We start from the raw sequence: 21341 nt of genomic DNA on the forward strand, positions 1-21341 counted from the left end.
GGGGGAGAGTAAAAAAGAATTAGTTTCACATTAAAGAATATATATTTAGTAATAGAAAATGAGGAGCAATAAAAGTTTAACACACTACAATCAAATTCTAGCAACGGAGGCAACTGAAACTACTTCTACTTTATAAGCTAAAATTAATTTTTTCTTTTCCTTCTACTAAGAAGATTAAAAATGTTATGAGTCAAACATCAAATATATGAACCATGTCAAGTCTCGCTGCAAAATGGACCGAAGTGCAAAGGGGAATAAACAAAAATTCTACATCAAGAAGTTTTTTTCATTTTTGTAATGTCTGAATTGACTCAGGAAAGGATTTTTTTTTTCTTTAAACAAGCTGTAAGATTCCAAGTGTGGTATAGATGTCCCTGAGTAGTCACGATAATTGCTTCTGTTAGAAAACTCAAACCCAACTGCACTAAAAAGTGCTTTTTTGATTCAAGGCCTGAGGCTGAGAGCAAATGTCTCACTAACCTCAGTGGGAATCGAGATTTTACACCCTCTGGCAAAGGCAATAGCTCTGCTTATCTGTCTGCCAACATACACAACTTCTGGGTGTTATATAGCTAGAAGCAAAAGAAGCTATAAAAGAAAGGGAGGAAAAGTATTAATATTTTAGAAAATATACCTCTGTCAACTACTTAATTAAAGCAATAAAACTTTTTTTGGTAGGTAATTCAACACTATTGTAATTCTTTGGATTGCTAGAATCCGATAAATTACTGCTTCTTCACTGCACGATGAACTATTAGTTTATCTTTAATATTCTCGTTAAGAGTTTCGTATTTTGTATGTCAAATTTTTCAAAGCCTCCTTGAGGCCATTCAAATACCAAAACTGGAAATGTCAAATCTCATTTATAGCAACTACATTGCAGGAAAAAAAAAAATTAAATTTTAGAAGAACTATCATCAGTGATTTAAGGAACAATGGCCCTTTTGAACAAATGCATTGCATAGGACTTAATCGCTAAAAAATATCTCCAGGAGTGACTGTGATGACTCACTGCACTAATTTTTTGTCCTTGGGTATTACTGAAGGGTCTATACCTCTTTTAAACCTCCAACTTCCCTGCAAAGATATACAGCTGAAGAAAGAAGGTGAAGAAAAAAAAAATCATCCTGAAAGCACAGAATCCCAAGAAAATCCATGTATCTTTAATTCCGGTAAGTAAAAAAGCCATGCTAATCAAATCATTATCTTGGGCTAAGGCTACTGCAAACACAATAGCATTGGTGCTACAATATTATTATAATCTATTCCCTTTCTTTTCCTGAAAGCTTACAAAGAAAGAGAATAACAGAGCAGAAGAAAAAAGTTCCAGAGGCATGTAATAATATGCATGAGGGAAGGAGGATGCTTAAGCTTTTCTTCAGTGTCAGTCTGGCAGTCAAGGTTAGAAGGAAGATTCCTGAAATTTCACACTTAGCTTCTCTTTGCCAGGCACTGACGCTCAGCATCCTTCCGCCTAATGTTTTATTTTTCTGAAGTAGTAGATTAGCTCAAGTATTATTTTCCTCAGGTTAGTAGGGGAAAAAAACCCAAACACATCACTACAGCTACGCGGACTACAAAATTATTTAGATTAACTTTAGATACTCGGATACTTAGTAACGCTGTTTATCATTTTGGTTTGTCTCCTGGAAACAACCAAGAGGAAATTTTGCATGAATTCAGCCTCATCTCTTTGGCCTACAAGATGGGTTTACAAACTCCACCGCTGTCTCAGGGTGTTGTGTTGCCTACAGAGCGAAGAGTGAACACAGAACTACATATACTTAAAGAGTGTGGCATGGTTATGGTATGGCTGGAAGAAAAAATGTGCACCTGAACACTGCAGCTGGTGTAAATTTCTTGTGCCGACGCACACACGCGGTGTCAATACAAAGCAGCGCCCGTGGCTCAGCAGCTAACGACTGCTGAGCAGGGCAGACATCACGTGCGCTCGGATACAGACCGACACTGGGCTGGACCGCGCAGGTCACTGCAGCTTGCCGAAATCTGTATCAGCAGTTGGTGCCCCAGCATTTTAGTCCGCTTGTGTTCTGCTTACAAACCTATCACTCCTTAAATGCACTGACAGTCTTTTATGACTTCATGATTTAACATTACGCTGGATGAATTCTGGAGGTAAGAACCGTACCTGTAAATACTACTGATAGAGCTATGAACTAGATGCATTTCTTCTGCCTTCCCCTTCCTTTAAAATAATTAGTATTATCACTATTCAAGAAAAATCATTATCATTAGTGGCACTAGTTAAGAAGAGCTTGAGTGCCCAAAAGCTTACTTATGTTTCTGGGCCCTCTGTAAGCTAAATGAAAGATATTTATTTTCCCCATGAACCTTGTCTTGTAGGGCTACAATAGCATACTACTATTGATTCTAATGTGATGTAACCCTACATAGTTTATTTAAAATATATCTGCTAGATATTCGGGGCTATAGGACCTTTTAGCCTGAAAGGCAATAGCCGCATCCCATTCAGAGATATATAAAATACAGTTGTTACAGTACTACTGATTTTTTGCTTCCTTAGGAGGCAAAAGTCGACTGAGCCAAACATCAACAAAATGGAAAAATGGAATTGACATACAGCATGTTTCCGTAGCACACGATGAAGTGTACAGAAGTAGGGGCCAGTTAACGGGAACAGAGAGATACATAGTCCTTTGGAAAACATTTGGCATTTTACTATCCTACTCCCTGTGTGTTCCTAGTTAATTTCCAGATTTGGATGGGGGTTTTTTTGGCTTAATTCTATCCTATCTCTCAAATACAGTTCTGTCTCCTATTTTTCAAACCAGCATTCTCAGTCAAATTCTGGTTTATATTTTACTTTGAATCTTTAGCATATTTTTTAATCTGTTACTGTCTCAAGAACCACCGACTTGGGCCTTGAAGCCAGTTTCTTCTTCCCCCCCTTTTTTTTTGTCATCTCCAGACAGATGCTCTGTTCCGGAAGGTACTCCAGCTATTCAGAGCCCATGCTCTAAATAAAATTAAAACAGCGACAAGAATTTCCTTACCCTTCTAGAGGTCCATGTAAGTATCTACCACTGTTCATCATTAATTTTTTTTACTGAGACACTTCAAAGCTCAATCACACCTATTCTGTTAGGCACTGTACAAATATACATAAAATGGATGGCCCCTGCCATTAAAACAAAACATTATAATCTGCGTAGCAACAGGCTCCCAGAAAACATTCCTTTAAAACATGATTGCTGTTGTTAGATTACATGCTTTGACGGGTAGGAACAACCTTCTCCTTACATGAATTTATGACAATACAGATCTATAGGTGCTACTAGAAAATAACATAACACCACCAACAAAAAAAAGTCAAACAGAAGTGTGAATAAAGAAACCAATCATTAAATGACAATGTGGAAGAAATCAATGCCAGCGGAACAGCATAGAGGCATGCACTGGTGCAGGCAACACTATTTACACAAACTGAGCTCTGTGCCGGAGAGACGAGAAAGGGTGCGAGAACGGTACCAGCGAACTGAAGGGTGGCAGTGGGAGGATTGCTTGCACCGCCAGGCAGCAACAGCAGCATCTCTCCTCCAAGTTAAGAACGTACCGGTGGAGACTGTTCTAAAGGGGGATTCAGCACGTGGTCACCTTTACTCAAAGCCAGAGTCAGAAAGGTCACTGAGAAGCTAGGCGCTGAGCAGAGATCCAAAAGTTTTCCGTTTGGGGGTTTCCTTTGTAGACAAGGGTACCCACCACAGTTCTTTGTTTCTTACACATGTAGCTATTCACCTATCTGCTCCACAGGAATGCAGAGGGCAAAATGTTCATATTTGTAAGTAATTTTTGCAAGAGAAATGCTTTAAATGTTAAAAAGACACCACATAATCAGAATGTATAACAGAAGAAAATAAAGCACACTAAAATATTGTATATGTCCAAGCTAAACAGTTAAAATACTGGATTTACAAAAATGAAAAGCAGATACCTGGTTGCACAATATGGAAAAACAAATACTGCTCACAACTGTAAAAATGAAATACTGAACCTCAGAGAGGCTGCATATGGGTACCACCATGCATCTTCTCTCCCCCTCACAGGTGTCAACACCATTATACACCTGCATCATGGAACTAGAAAATCAATACCACGATTTACAAACCCTGCAAACCCCAGGGGGAAAAAAAAATAAAATAAATGGTAGGCTTCTCTACTTTTTAAAAAAAAAAGGGAAAAACCCTACTAGGATTCCACACAGACATTCTAGTTTCTCTCTCCATTTGACTAACTTCTCCAGCACTGGACTGATTAAACCCCACAGATGTGATTGCATCCTCACGCTCACTAATCACCACCATGAAATCCTAATCAACAGCCAAAGAACTAACCGGAGTGCTCAGATTGTCAGTACTTAATTGTCAAAGCCATGACTGTAACGGTTGGTTTCCATTTTTTCAGACGGAGATTTAAACTTTCAAATTTCCTTTACTTGGGCTAAACTTCTACTTTTCTTTTGAAACAAATACTTAAAATTGAGGCTAGAGTTAGTCTAGTCTGTTCTTGTGGAATCATCTACAGTTTCCAACATATTTGCTATTCTATTGAGATATTTCAAGTCTGACTTACCCTATTCAATTCAAATGCATAAAATTAATTAGTCATACAATTTATTTTGAAGTCATTTATGTATTTATGTATACAAAGAACAAATACAATTACAGAATTGAAAACGCAATTAGTAAGTTAAAAATACAGCACGATCATGCACGCGTTTCCACTGAAGTGGCAGAAAAACTTCTTATTCCAGAAGGAAAAGAGACAACGCCTCAAGACTCAACTCGAGACAGAACACCTAAACCGACAATCTTCAGAGATATTAGATAAAATTAGGCTTTCAGTATACCTACTGTAGAAAGTTATTAAATATAGACTACTATAAATACATTTTTTCTTCCTGTAAGCACCTCTAATATTCCTTTGTTGCTCCAATCTAGAATGGTAGATAGATATTAAAATGTTTAACTGCTCAAGAAATTAAAGTACATGGCATGATAGATCGTTACATGGAGGAACAAAGGTTTCAGAAAATATCAAAAGGCAGTCAAAGTTCACTAGATAACCTGCAAGTTCTGAAGACATGTGTTTCCCATGCGTCACAAAAACAACCGAAATGCTAATAGATGGCCTTGAGGTCCACTGTACTAAATACAGTGTGTCCCTGTAAACTCAACTATTGTGATCAGCTCATGATTCTCGATAATGCTGGTGAGTAGATATCTCTTAACCTTATTGAAGACCACCATAAAATGACCCAATTGTCATTCTCTGCTCTGAATTTTAATGGCATTAAAAAAGAACCAACATACAAATTCATACAAATCACCCTGTCACAGGATCAGACAAACCCTACCTGAGGACCTCCAGAGAAGGTGTAGGGAGACAGAGATGTAAGAGTGCTTCACCTTGGGATGATTATTACCTTAATTCCCACACCTGCTGAGTTTCCTCAGCCTTTCACAATCCAGTCAAACCAGACACCTGCAAACACAGCAGCAGCACTGCATCTGCAGTACTAAATACACTTTCCAAATGAGCAAAGAAGAGTATAGGCCTATGCCCAGGTGTGCAAAGCTGCACAATTAATACTCTTGGCCACTGGTACTGTTCTTAACAAGCACATTAGAACCCCTACTATTAATAACCAAGCCATGCCTACCTGAGAAGTGCAACTTCTAACCATTCTTTCTGAGCAAAAGGTATTGTAATTTCCATATAGGTATCATCTTCCTTTTTCAAATGCATCCTCAGCATCTAACTCTTTGTATTAGCTTTTATCAAAACAAACCAAAACACCCCACACCTGACCTGATTTGGTCTCCATTAACAATACACAGGATCACTAATATTCCTTCCCTCCTGCAAATCAGAAAATAATGAGATTATTCGTTGGCAGTAATTCTTCTCATACACATACATCCAGCCTAAGAGAAAAAAATTCTCTTGCATCACACAACATGTAGACACGTGATGAGAACCTGCAGCCAGCAACAGAGGAAGAGTTCCTCAGATAAACAGAGCTCAGTAGACTTAACCATTTTTATTGTTCATTATTTTACTCCATGTAGTGTTAAGACTATCAACTGGAATATTATTTCTTCTTTCTTAAAATTATCTCTTAAGCAATTTCAAGACAGGGTTTCCTCATCCAAAGGATCCCATTACAACTGACATTTTCCCAAATGATTCATAACTGTGGTAGAACAAGAATCCTCTCAGTGTATCATGAAAAAATTATTTCTGATCTACAAAGCATACCCACAGGTTTTAACTTCAGCATACTCTCAGAGTCATCAGCAAGGGACAATCACCAGCACGTTTCAGAATGTGAAACCAGTCCAACTGGGACTCAGGAGCTGGGCAGGTCTGTATGTAGCCTGCTGAGAGAAGCGTATGAAGTTAAGTGCCATCTTTCCCTCTCGTGCTCCTCTAAGAGGAGATCAACCAGACCATTAGCAACGTTTCAGAATGTGAAACCAGTCCAAATGGGACTCAGGAGCTGGGCAGGTCTGTATGTCTTTGTACGCTGAGAGGAGCGTACAAAGTTAAGTGCCATCTTTCCCTCTCATGCTCCTCTAAGAGGAGATCAACCAGACCATTAGTCATGAGCAAGCACGGTACAGGTGCAGGACCTTCAAAGGGCTGCTCCTTTTATCCATGCTTAAAATGGGCCTTGTTTAAAAAAAAAGAAAGAAAAAAAAGACAGGAGAGTAAATCAAGTTTGTAACACTCCTAACTTTCTGCTACACCGATCCATGGGAACGAGATGTACTCAGGGGGAGGGAGAAGGAGAAAGGGAATCATCAGGTATTTGGTAGTGGGTAAAAACTTGGTCCAAGCGTTGTTGGGTGTGCATACAGTTTTTGTCTCCCTGTTCAGATGTTGTTGAAACAGTAGACTTTAAAGAAAATGTCAATGAATCCTCAAAAGCACTATACATGACCTCTGGGGTAATTAGCAATCATTCAAAAGCAACAAGACTAAAATGTTCTATTCTTTATTACTGTCAGCTCTTGTCTTGATCAGCATTTTAATAAAGATGGTTCATTGCTAAGACAGTTTCATGAATCAGTCATAATTACATTCTGACACGCAGTGAATAGTAAAGCAAAACTAAATATCACTTCATCAACCTTTCTAACCTTTATGCAAGTATTAACTGTAAATAATTTTTACACAATCTTACAACAGAAAATCTGCATATTTCTTAGCTTTGTACATACTCTACCCTAACTGAATTTCCCGTGACCTATACCTGAAAAAAACCCTTACAATCAGGCATAATTACGTAGTCTTGCATGATATTCAGGTGTTGCCTTTCACAGATCAAATCAACTTCAAGTACAAAAGGCTATTTGCTCTACAAAATAGTGCAATGCTTTAAGGGGTTAACTAGATTTTTTACAGTCTTTCCCCCCATATTCTTCATTACCTGCAATAAAGAAATAGAGGAAATTGCTACAGTAGCCTTAGACACTCCATGCTTGTTCCAATTTTAAACACTGTAACAAAAAAAAACCCCAAAAAAACCTAAAAAACAAACAAGACACCTCCCCCCCCAAAAAAAAAACCACACACAAACAAATTTTGAGGAAAACTTTCAAAATGTCATCCAAGTATACTGTACAATATCAGTGAAACTAATCATGCTCAGGTTAATTTTGGATGACAAACATTTTATTTGTGATTTATTTTTAAATGGACCTAGAGCACAAAGATCTGGGAAATGAAATAATGCCACATGGTTTTTTTAATTAATCTGTTTCTTACACTTGTGACAAGAACATTTAAACTTTAAACTGAAGAGTTTAGCAGAGATAAATTCAGAGGTAAAATTAATTCAATGGAAGTTGCACAAGTTTACATTACAGCCTTCAAAACTTTCACAACTAAGAAACCCCACTATTCTTGCCACCACAAGGAACATACGATCTATTGTACAACTTTTCAATAACTTATTTTAATGTCTAGCTACAAATCAGCTACCCCCTAAGACGAGGAAAAATAGACAATTAACTTGTAAAATAATGGTGCATGAATAAAGACAGAGACTCTTAAAATGTACTGTTCTGTGAACAGTATTTCAGATATTCAAGACAAAAGGGAAAGAATTCAGGAGGTACAGATGTGGCCATGCTGGCGAGGAGACAAGTAGCCTCTCCTTTTTCCAGTCAGGGAGCAGAAGAAAGGCAGAGTAAACTTCCATGCAGTAAGAATTACACTGAACAGCTCTCCCCATTTCACGTCACTTCGGAAAAAAATCTGCCTTGCAGAATAAGTATAAATACAAAAGAAAAAAAAAAAAAACCACAGCCCCAAACTAACCACAAACCACTGTAAGACATTCAGTTTTGCTAAAAAACCAACCACGACTGTAACTTTCAATCTCCTCATAAACAAGCTGCAGTGTTCTGTGAAAAACAAATGCCCAGAGTTCACTCTGAATTTGTTACACGATGTTTTGCAAGCTAAGGGTCAAATTCACCCCTAATGCACGTATTTCATTTGCATTGTACCCTGGGTGAAGTTATTTGTCTAGATTTCTTTTTTGCTGCTGTTTTTCTTTTTAAAATTTGATCTGTATTTCTTTTCCCAGTATTAGCCTTTGCTCCTGCCAGAACTGTTGGCAGGCAGGGGGGGGAAAAAAAAAAAAGTAAAAAAAAAAAAAGTATTGATTTACGAAACTGGATTTCCCAGAATAAAAAAAAAAAATGCGATTAAGATCTAAACAAAGGCTAAAGATGGCTTACGCTTAGCTCTGATGAGGTCCACTACCTCATTACCAACAACTGAAAACTTCTGATGCATTTTGTTTCAAGGGAATCCAAAAGTCCTTGCTGTAAAGCAGTCTGGGGGGTGCAGGGTCCATTCACTCTTTCTGTATCACAACCATTATGTAAGAAGTATAAAACACTGCCTTTATGCTGCCAAACCACAATGACTCTTCTTACATCAAAGCGTTTTCACCACTAGGGGTTTTTTGCTCTGAAATTTATTCAAGCCAAGGGCAGGGAGACAACAATTCATACACGCTAATTACACCTAATTATCTATTCCTTTTTTTTTTTTTTCTTTCCACCAGCTTCGGCCAGTGTTATTTGCTATCTGGGTTTCTCACAACCTCCCCTTGCCCTGTCCATCCAACTCCACAGTAAAGTCTTTGAAGAAAACAGTTGTGGCTTCTTAGAATTTTAACAATATAAGGTTCAACTCAAATTAAATTATTCTATTATTAGTTTTGACACATTTATGTGTTAAATATGAAGGCCTCTTGGTTAATTTGGCAAATTCCTCACATCTCTTCATGGCTAGAACTGCTGGTAACACCCTCTCTTGTAGGGGCTTCTCCTCATGCTTTCTTTTCATGATCTAAATGAAATGTTTATTGGATTAAAGTTCTTCTCTGTAGACCTCCATGGTGGCCTGTGACAAAGAGCTTAAAAGCTTTATTAATTGGCTCGGGCTTTTTGGGGGGAGGCAGGACCTCATTTCACATTACATCACAAGAAAATAAAACTGCCACGTGTAATTAGACTAATTTACCCTGATACAGCAGTAATCGACTATTCCATATCTATGATATGCTTTGATTTACTCATTTTAATCAAGGAGTAAACAAACCAAGCAAGAACTCAGGAAATGCTAACAATTAAAAGAAGCGAGAAGGCAGGGAGCCCAACGCTGAGCTACAGTAGCAACTATTTTATCCTTAGATAAAAGTTTTCATCTGCATCGAAATAAACTGCCTAGGAGCAAACGTATGTGTGTAAAACAGATGTAGCAGGTAAACAAACTGAACAGCTTAGTATCTAGAGAACACACTAAAGCAATAGGTACGTTACAAAATATCATAACAGTTAAGCACGCTGAACTACAGAATTCAAATAATCCTTGTGTTTAAATTTAACACGCACACCGGCTTAGAGGGCTGAATGCAGAAAGGGCTGGTAACTTCCAATCTGACACCTCGCTTCCTATATACAACATTTTGTTAGCTGACAGTCTTACAAATTTGTCAAACTAAAATTACCCAGAAATTATACTGATGTTCAGCACAAAAATACTTGCAATCATGCTATATCTTCTATTTTTTTTATTTTTTTCTATGTTTAATTAGGTACACTTCACAAAGGATGAGTACTTCTATTACTTGCAGAGAGAGAGAACAAGAACAAATGCTCCTTCTACTTAGGAGTTTGCTTGGTTACATACTAAGAAGGGAAACAAAAGGCCCAACATCTTCAGTAATGAAAAAGTCAATTGATAGGCGAAGCCATCACAATATCAAAGGCCTAATCCCTGCAATTCTGACTCAGGTGACAGTTCACAGGGGTCAGAGTGGCTGACACTGACCTCAAAAGCAGGTTTTAACTATTCAACATACTGAAAGCTGCTGGGCTATCACACCATTAGACTGGAACAAACTGACAAATCAATTTCATCAAGGAGATGACTTTTTTTTGGGGGGGTGGGAAGAGGCAGATCTGTCAATCAACAAATCCCTGCATTTCTCACACAGGTGGTTGGACAAAAGCTGAGTGCCCCATCAAAGACATTTTATATCTGCCAAATGCCTTTGTACAAAACTTAACTCCCACAATTTTCCTCAGGGACAGCTCTAAATGTTTTAAACAAGTATTTTTCGCATATTCAAACTAAGTTATTGAAAAGTCAAAATACTTTTAAATTCCTCCCTTCCTTGCTTTGAAAGGAAGGGTATATTTTAATTAAAACCAACCATCGTAGGCAACAATGTCAATAAATTATCATTAACCAATTTCAAGAAAAAGTGACCAACACAGCATATAAAAATATATTGCTTTCTATTTGAGAAGCGTGTACAATGCTTACTGTTAAGAGTCATTTTAACCAAATAGTTTTAAAGTAAATAATTATTTGGTTCCTAATAGCAGAATTAAAACACAGTTCACTATAGCAAGCTTACAGTAATTTCAAGTCCTACTCAAAACAGGTTTCTGGTTGATTCTTTACCTTTCGTTAACGCAAAATGCAGGTAGCCGAAGCCAAACATTTTATTTTAAAACTGTAACTTTTAAAGGTATACTCAGGCTATGGAAGGCCCTAAAACCTCCTGACTTCCAGTTAAGAATTTGGTGCAGTGCAGATCTACTGCATAAAGAAAACCTGACAAAATGCAGAAGTTACATACTTGGCATTTTAACTTGGCTTGACTTTTTAAAACTTCACACTGTGGTCCCAGGCAACCTTTGGAAACTCAAGAACTGCTCATTTAAGTTATAGATTATACACAACAAACAGTTTGAGGAGCTTTCCGTCCTGTTTGTCTGAAGAATTAAGCATTGAACTAGTCATTGAATTACGATTCCAGAACAGTTAAGGCTTGATGTAAATGTCTTCATTACATGTCTGCAAAAATTAAAATGTTGTTAAAATTACTACCAAACCAGTAACACAAAGCATGCTTTCTCTCTCTCTTTTTTTTTTTTTTTTTTTTTTTTTAAGAGCCTCACTTCAGTTTTTACATCTAGCTGTTAGAGATACATAGCTTTATTTGTAAACCAGTTTTTAAATGTTTAGAAAATTTTTATATTTCTTACTGGTTTAGAGTAACAATTTTTGGAGTATTTCTGCTCTAAGCATTTGAGCAAAATAACTGTGAGCAATGAATGTTTTTCTTTTCAAGAACTGCCTTTGTTAAAAAAAAAAAAAAATCACTGAGGAGTTCCATGCACTTTAAAATGCTCGGTAAGAGACGCTGCAAGATTAAAAGCTCAATCAGAAGTGACTGAATCTAATTGCAATTATAGAATTAAGAGATTTTCCTCCCTAATACTTCTCATCTCTGTAAAGCTCTATCTTTATAAAATTTCACGGACTGAAGCACTCTTATGCAGAAACTAAGCCCTTCCGTAAAGAATATTGTGTCCCGAAGAATTTTAGCCACAACAACAAACCGATCAATTGAGAGTTTTTCCCTGTTTATGAAAACTACTGCTTTAAATTCCAGGATTAAAGAATCACTGAGAAATTAGATCTCAAACTATTTAAGGTTTCGAAAGATCAGAATACTGGGACAGGTTCAGAACTGGGCAGGGAATACAGGCAGGGCAGGAAGAGCTGCCTCACTGGCCTGCCCAGCCACCCAGACCTGGAGCTTTTATGTGGCCCTAAAAAGTGGAACTTACCAATTGCACCTCCCACTGCAGGCATTCAGCAGTCACTTGTCCCCAGTAATCTACCACCTAGAAAGGCAATACGGACGACCTCTGCAAGAGAATCTTCCCTAGAGCACTGTTTCACCTCGCTGCTTGTTCCACAGAAATGGGTTTGTAGTTATCTTTGTAAGAAATATGATATTTCTTCAAATACAGATAACTGGAATTATATAGTCTGCAGAAAATAAAAAAACCCAACAAAACCAAGGATGAACGTAGGTAATGCTAGACCCAGGAACAAAACCATTTATTTTGATTTCTGAAGACAGGGAAAGATTTTTGTCTAACAGTTACCCGGGTATTTAGGAACTCTGTGTTCCATTTATAAGGAATAGAAACAGCCTGAAATCTATTTCAAGTGAAGCATCTCTTCACAGAATTGTACTGTCAACACTTTCCATTCATCTTATCTTCCCAAGAATATTTAAAGGAGTTCGGAGCTCCTGTGTTGAACTTCAACCACTTTTAGTGCTAAAGCCTTACTTTAAGATTTATGAGCATAAAAGTTAGTTTCTGAAACAAACAAACCCAACTCACCCACTCACTCCCAAACAAAAGCCCTGCAGGAGGTCCTGAGCCCAGAGAAAACTAAGGCAGGAGTTAGCCCAAGTTGTCAAAGCCACTACCAGGGAACAGGTTAGATGAGACTGACACCACCACAGACACATGTGGCTTAGAGCAAAGTAAAGGTGGAGAAGACAGTAAATCAAACATTTGAAAGCATCCAATGTAACATTTTTCCTTTATACTTCCATGCAAAACCCTGGAAGATATAATCTTTACTTCTCCTAAAGTCACACACGGGATTATAGACAGCTGAGGCAGAAGTTACTCCATCCATTAACACCAATGCTATGATCCAGATTACACACACATTGGGGAGGCCTAAATCTGCATTTCTCAAACCACCACAGCCAGAGTACCAATTTAGTTCTATCCACGCCTTTGTAATGTAAAAGTCACTTGTTAAAAAAATCTTACTTTAAAATACATTCCAATGTGTTTTTTTTAATGCCTTCTTCTGATGTGTTGAATTTAAAATGTAGAATTGGAAATTTTTTAATTATTGTTTTTAATACCTTGCCATTACCCTCCCATTTTCCAACTAAGGTCAGAGAAGCATTTGTTGATAAGCTTCCTCTGATCCACCTTTCAGGTATCGTGTTTTTGGGAGAGAATGATGTTATATTGGTAACAATTATTAAGGTGACATTAAAGGCAGATATATTTAGAGCAGTGTTAAAACACAAAGATGTGGGGGAAAAAACAACGACATGTAGTCCAGAATTTTAGAAAGGCCCTTGTGAATCAAGCATTGAGTAAAACCTTTTTTCTCCCTTCATTCATTATTATGGCAATGTTTGTTTACCTCCAGTCTGGGTTGTGCTACTTGTTTCTTTTTGCACCACTCCACCTTCCATCACAGCTCTAAAGCAATCCACCTTTAGGGCTTCTCTTAGCCTTCTGTCCACAAGGTCCCCTCTAAAAATTCGAATTATTTTCCCAGTCTTGATGAGATGTTCTGTATACATAAAATACACTTCACCTTTTTGCTTCAGCTAGCCAGAAAAAAGGAAACTACAAATAAGCATACATGATAGATACTCCATAAGTCTGATCATCAGTGAAATGAAAGAGCCTTACATTCATCAAGGAAGAAAACAAAGAGTCAACAAGGAAAGATATATAGAAAAGGAAGATTTGCCACAGATGCTGCATTTCAAAAAGCAAATACATACGAAACTACTACTATTCTTGAAAATGCTCTATGATCAGGACCTCTCCTGCATCCAGTGCAGTCAGCTACAGAATAAATCCTCAAGAATCTGAAGTGGTTGTTCATTTATTTTTATGTTTTTTACTTTTCTAAAGCCATCCAGGTAAGAACCACTTTCACCGGTAACCTCCCTGACTTTATACACAGCCATTCTGAGATACATAGGAGTGCTGCATTCACATCAATGGCATATTAACTTTGAAACCTGGTAATTGCTCAAATGTCAACATTAGATAGGATTTTCAAAGGTGCTTAAGCAATTAAGCAATCTTACGATTCCAAAATGCCCCACTGAAAACCCAAGGCACTGTCAACTGCTTTACTGCTGACCACCTTAACAGAAACATCCAACCAATGTATCTATTCAGCAATTCCAAATTTCTTCTCACTAAGCCAAACCTACTCTAAACTCTACCTTATCTTTCTTTTACCTTAGATATTGATATAGTTAACATTATTTATGCATTTACGCTGGCAATACTTTTGTGAGGTACATGTCAGGTCAATCCAGGCAGAGCACTGCTGCTTGTTGAACATTACATGAAGCCTGACAAGTATCTGTACAGAAAACCATTTACATATGAGAAGGACCCCCATGGTAATTGAGGGGTACATACCAGACACTACTTCCCTTACACCAAAGGAACACCAAGTTTTTGTAGCATAATAAATGTAAGATGTCCACAAGTACAACACAGTATAACTTAGAGGAATACCATGTTACACAGCATATAGACACCAGTAAGAAAAGTCATATTCAAACAAACAAACTCTGCTGCCTTAGTCAAAAAGTTGACTTTTGGTCATACTAAAAGTGTCCAGCTTTCAAGGCATGTTAATTCTAGAGAGGAAGAGTTCCTTTTTGCCTTACCTTCGATTATTCTTGCCCCAAACAGTTAAAGCATACACATCTTATCTGGAAAGTAGTATCAAAGTAATCCTGTACAAATGTCTTATTTATTAATACAGCAGGCAAAATTGAAAAGCATTTAACAAGTGACTCTCCTTACCTTCAGCACAGCAATGAATGGTACAAAATTAGCTCTCTGAAGACCATTTTTATAGAGATCTGAAAGAAAGGAAATCGGTACAGTTTTGCTACTTAGCCTTAATAACAATGTCAGCTTGTCTTTTAGTCTGGCAAATAAAACTCGGTGTTGGAAAAGAGAAGGGACAAAAAGTGGGAAAGGAAAGCTGAAATTGATTTCTTTTGCTGTATGAAAATTCAATACATAACGAACATCCTGAGAAAGTCTGAAAAAGGCAGGGAGTGAGTGAAAGATGACTTAAATCTCTAATAACATGTAACTGAACTTCGCAGAAGAACTGGCATCTGTTTTAAAGTAAGGACATAAAAAAGGATTTGTAACGCTGGGTATACATTGGTATGATTATAAGGCCAAAACTATGCAATTGCTAATTCCCAAGTATTTGGCAGAGGGGAAAAACCCAACATAAACTAAAAATACGCTATCTGAGTTTACAAAGTTAGTATCATTCTTATTCAGCATACTGTGGTACACTTTATCTTCTAGCAGTTCTACCAGGTACACTCCCTTTTCCAAAGCCAGAAAAAGGGTCATGCCTAAGGCAAAGGTAAAAAAAAAGAAAATTAAATGAATATGTAAACTTATGCAAAGTTGCTAAAAATAGAAGTGAATTAAAAAAAAATATTTATGTTATGTAACAAAATGCAAATCTGCACTCAAAGACAAGACAAATAATAAAACCAAACTGCAAATCAGCATTTTAATATCTTATTTATCTCTTTATTTCATAAAGCATAAACTTCTCTTCTCTGGAGACTATGCAACTGCCCAACAAGTTCATTGAAAATGTTATCACTTAAAATGTACGATGAGCTGCTCTTTTTCATTAATATTAGGAAGCCTTATAAAAAGGCAGTACAGCACCTGTGACTGACAGGAGGAATAAATAAGATAATACAGACACCTGGCAAAGGTGTCACTAAAATTCCCTGCGAAGACCATGCCAGGTTATAAAAGACCACCTATATTCCCCATAATGCCTGGAGGCTGTAACGAGGCTAAAGCTTTTATGCTCTACCAACACCTCACGATGGACAGAAGATCCAGTGTGCATGAGAAACCAACAGGACACCTACAAAATGCTTTTCACAAAATTGAATACGTAGACAGAAACATTTAGGAAAATTATCAGTGAAGGTGATTCCGCACCCAAATTACTAACAAAGCTGTATGAAGCCATGTATCATTCTCATTCAGAACTCTGAAAACCGCGATAACTATACATTTGTTAAAACAGCAAGCAATTGGATATTTACTTGCAAAAATGAGTGAACACATAACAGTACTATAAGGCAGCTACTTCTGTTAGTTCTTCTAGTTACTAAGGCTGTGAGTTTTGTGTTATGTCTCTGTTTTGTGAGGATGAGAAAAATAAACAGTAATTTTAGTGGATAAATGAAGCCAGGATTCCTCAAACACTGCGCTTCAGTATATCCCCTCATATTCCCCTGGGGCAGAAGTTTAACATGGCTAAGCATGTCACTAATGGTCAGCAGCTGGGTACATCTGCTCTCTAATGAAAAAGCCGCTTTTCCCCTTTGTATCCACAAGAAACAAATCTCTCAATTCAGCCTTCAACCTTGATGCAGCATACTACACTAACCTAACTCTCCTGCAGGACAATTTCAGACACTCACCGTGAGTGTGCAGGAGTAGTGAGAAGGGAAGAAGAGACAGGCATTGACCAACATCTGGACTGCAACATAGCTCAGCTCTGGAGACGCCGTTCTTGACATTCTCTGTTGGTTAGCTAGTACAGCTGGATGTCTTTCAGGTTTACACAGTAAATAAAACCCCATATGACGATAATGGTCACAAATGGACATCTCAATTTAAGATGAGGGATACAATCCCCAAGTTATGGTGAAAATCTCTCCTGAACTTTAAAGAGTAGTGCTTCAAAAAACACAAGGAAGGTTCCCAATTGAGTAAGGCACCAGTGTCTGGTTTATCTGTAGTTAACCCAACTACAGTAGTTATGATTTCATCTTGTTTGTTCAAACAAGGAAAATAAACCAATGGGAAATTATTTCTTCCTCTGATAAAAACATTTTAGTGTTTTCTTCTCTTTTTTTTTTTTTTTAAGATAAAAGCGCATTGTAAATCTTTAGTGATTCTCTTTTTTCTCAATTAATTGTGGTAGAAAAAAATAACTGGTAGTTACAGTTAATACTGTAACTCTTCAGTATTTTTTGCAAACATTTGAAATGAATCATCTAAAGTGTCATAAAAGTTGCATAGAAATCATTCATTATGTTAACTGCTAACGCTACACCGTAACAAACATTTTTCTTCTCTACAAAAAATTACAATTACTGCTTGGTTAAAACCTATACAGATTTGGGGACTCTGTAGAAGGATCTACGTAGCTAGTCACTCTATCTAAAAATATTGTTAGAAATGGAAAGAACTCTCCACCTAAGTAATTCCCAATGAGTGACCTCAAACCAGGCTGTGAGAATGGCATCTTGATGAGGGGCTCTCCTTTGAGAGATCAAGCCTGCAAGTTTCTGAGTTAGAAACCGGGAAGGAATATACTCTCATTTCCCCTTTCTTCTGCAGAATATGATCTTTTCCTACCCTGGAATACATCCAAAACAGAGGCAGTATTTCACCCCTCCTCGACTACCCTGTACCCAAATACCCTTGTTTGAGAGAAGAGAGGAGTAAGCTTTAGTGAAAAACCTTTCTTCCTTTAAGAACAGAAAAAAACAGGGGACAAATTGGAATATCTCAGATTCTTGAAGACTAGACAGTTTATTAGTCTTAAGTACTATATCATTTTAATACGATTGTTTTGTAAGATACTGAGATTCATTGTATTTGGATAATACTAGTAGCATGTTTGTTTTTACCTTCTGGCGGCCTGTTAGATGTTGCCACAACGACAACCCCATTTTGGAACAGATTTTCAAAAAGCTGCTTCAGAATCATGGCATCAGCAATGTCAGTGACCTGCAGAAGACAACACATTTGTTTTATCTTGCTTTCAGCTTCTGCCGCAATAGATCTGCAAGTGGCTTTGTAGCTAGGAAAAATGCTTGTTAGTGAAAGCCATGGAGAAAGATTCTAATTATTGCTTGGTGAGAAAAAAAATAAAAGGGATAATTAATAAGCAGTGAATGTACCACAGTCTTTCAAAACTTGCCCACTCTTTATTGCAGAACTCCACCATTTCTTTACCAATTGCTAAATGATTCCATGTTAACTTCTATTATAAAAATACAGGTGGGAGACACAGAAAACAGACCTAAACATTTAAGAGGCCTAATTAATTAGAAACAACATAAAAAAAACAGAAGACAAAGAAAATACACACCGGCTGTTTCACATTTCTATTACCTTTGAGGCAAAGGTTTGCAGAGGTGAATTTAAATGGTCATGGGACTTCAGAAATAAAGACAAGTAGCCAACTATACATAATCAGCTGCTGTTGAAAATAGAATGATATGACATAGATACTATTGTGTGATTGTTGCAAAAAAACAATTCAACAGATGGCCCATCACAAAAATAAGCAATTTCATTGTTCTTTTTAAGTGCCTTCTATTACTGTCCATGAATAATCAAAAGGCACGGCAGTCACTTCCAGCACAGTCAGCCTCTTCTAACCTTCAGGCACAAAACACGAATGAAAAATAAAAATGGGTGGGACAAGTAATACTGGGGGGGAGACTAAAAAATAAGCCATGAAGTAAAATTTCTTTAAATATCTAAGTTTAGCTTAACAAACTTGCTTTATGGTACCAAGAAATAAAAGAAAACAGAAACCACTTTGTACAAGTGAAAAAAATAAAATAATTTTTTCTAAAAAAAACCCCATTGTTAAAACAGCAATTTGTCTTTTACAAGTGGAGATCAGCAATCCTAATAAATAAACCATCTTTATTACCATTACATTTGTTTCTCCTGCATTCCCTTTGGTTACTACATAGACACTTGTTGCATTTTGACTTACCAAAACAGACCCCAGTTCTGAGGAAAAAAAGAAGAGGTGGCACGCTGAGAGTTACACATGCTCTTTACACAACAGACTGGCAGACTGCTATGCTTTCACCAGTTTAGATGTATATGTTGTGATAGTAATACATCTACAGAAAGACTTTAACCAGTATAAATTTTTTCCCTGCTTCACCACCATACCACCCCCCATCATCCCCCCATTTCTACACTGCCTTTCTGGGCAGCAAAAAATTTAATTCTACACTAGAAACACTAAAAGTCTTAGGTTACATTTCTGACAGCTAGTTTGGAAGAAATAATGTTCGTAAGGAACCATATGTAAACACCATTTTTCTTCTTCCAAAGATTGCTTCTAATTAGTTCTATGGGATGCATTAAATATGGAAATTTGTTTCCTTTTTCAAAACCAAACTTTTACACAATCAGTAACAAATCCTTCAGGATTTGCACATCCCTGATCACTGAGATCTGATATTCCAAGAAGCATGTAGTAATTCACTATTGAATTTATTCACTACATGTCTAATAGATCTGCTTCTGCACCCACCTATCGATAATTTATTTCTTCTGAATATTAAAATTCAGGAACTTCCCCTGTTCCTAAAAAACAAGACACACAAGAAATCAGTATATTTGTGCATTTTAGGGGTAACTGAATTTCTTGTATCACAAAGCAAACCTACTAGCCAAGTTTTAAAAATTTATTATATAAACCATTTTGTTACAAACTTTTTTGTTTAAAAATACTGTAAGGCATGCTAACCTTTAGAAAACCGGGAAGACAATAGTATTAATAAAACTACTACTAACATTCTCTTACTAATGAGAACTGTTATTTGATGTGGAATTCTGACGTTTTCAGCTCCATTACAAACAAAAAAAAACAACTCTCAAAAGTTCTGTCAAAAAGCAAGAGCCATTTTGAGAACTGGCATGCAAATATGAGTTCTTTTTATCTAATACAGCTTGGGAAAGACAGAAAATTTCTACAAGGTAAAGCAGGTAGAAGACAGTAACTAAAGCACTGTCATTTCTAATGTTTTTTACTGTATCCAGCATTCATTGCAACAGGGGACAAAAGCAAAGGCTACAAATTACCAATAAAGAGAGCCTGCTAATAGAGCGAATGGAGAAATTTCATTAGCATTTAAGAGAAAAGATTTTTGTGACCTAGTGCTGCTTTCCATTATGACTCACAAAAAAAAAAAAAAAAAAAGGAAAAAAAAGAAAAAACACTAGACTAATAGTTAATTTACATGTGTAAGTGCCTGAGACTCAGTCATCCACTGATTGGTACAGTTCCACGTAATGAATGACAAACATAAGCATGTATTATCAGTAATTAGTATTAGCACAAAAATGAGAGCCTAATTTTTATTAGAGGCTTTTAATAGCATGTAGGTTAGTAAAAACTCCCTAAATTGTAGTTTGCTTTAAGTCCAAGTAATAGCCATGGTATATATAAAGACTAACACTGTATGATCATCCAGTTTACCAAGAAGCAGGGATTCTGTTTTCATTATCACTACTAACATAGGTTACAGGCACATGCCAAAATTAGAGCTTCTAATTACCTGTGTATAGTTACTTGATCGCTAAACAATAACTAGTCTTTTTAATTAGCCAACCATTCTGTTCTGAAATATCAAAATTAGAATTGCAAATGGCTTAATTCTAGGGGTTTTCTTCAAAATGTGGACACATTTTTAGAATGGCTTAAGACTTCCATGATTTAAAAAAAAAAAAAAAAAAAAAAAAAATATTTACAGTAAACTGTATGACAAAGATCAGTAAGAAGTAGCAATGCTTTAATAACCCAAGAGCCTGTGGCTCAGGCTAAAGCTGACAAAAAACCTGCTTCAGAATGGACAAACTCAGAAGCTTAGTGTCATCACTAAGGTCCTGGCTATCACACAGTATTTGCAAAAAGAAACACTTAACGTCACAATAATTTTTTTTTTTTACATGAGAATATTTTGGAACACACAAAACTACTTTTAAAAGTACTGATATATTTTTGTACATCAACTAGTCAATTCTTCACTTGTTCGACAGCTCTCTAGGCTTTGCAATGAGCTTCCCTTCTGAGTACTTCTGTTTTGCTTTAGCCCACTGTCAAAGAGGAATGTGCAACCTCAGCAATGCTTTTGTCTTCTGAAGTTCTGCATTTGGTTTCCTCTGAAATATGAGCATTAACAATACTTTTTGCTGTCTCTGTTACAATATCACTCATCCATGTGCCTGATCTTGAGATAAATAATTTCAGCTTATTCTTTTGTTCAACAGGTATCTGAAAGCAACCTGAAGTGTTTC

The 21341-nt window shown here is 36.8% G+C and overlaps 1 protein-coding gene across 1 annotated transcript in view; it reads right to left on the minus strand.

Moving 5' to 3' along the window:
- Positions 1-21341, minus strand: part of AFG1L (AFG1 like ATPase) — a 74126-nt gene that overhangs the window by 23431 nt on the left and 29354 nt on the right. Inside the window, exons 6-8 of the mRNA XM_035900305.1 lie at positions 17921-18020; positions 15027-15085; positions 12210-12266 (exon numbers count right to left, since the gene is read on the minus strand). Coding sequence (XP_035756198.1) covers positions 12210-12266; positions 15027-15085; positions 17921-18020 — 216 coding nt within the window. The remainder of the gene's footprint in view (positions 1-12209; positions 12267-15026; positions 15086-17920; positions 18021-21341) is intronic.

The sequence above is a fragment of the Egretta garzetta genome, unplaced genomic scaffold (assembly GCF_000687185.1).
Source record: "Egretta garzetta isolate BGI_Z169 unplaced genomic scaffold, ASM68718v1 scaffold138, whole genome shotgun sequence".
Lineage (NCBI taxonomy): Eukaryota > Metazoa > Chordata > Aves > Pelecaniformes > Ardeidae > Egretta > Egretta garzetta.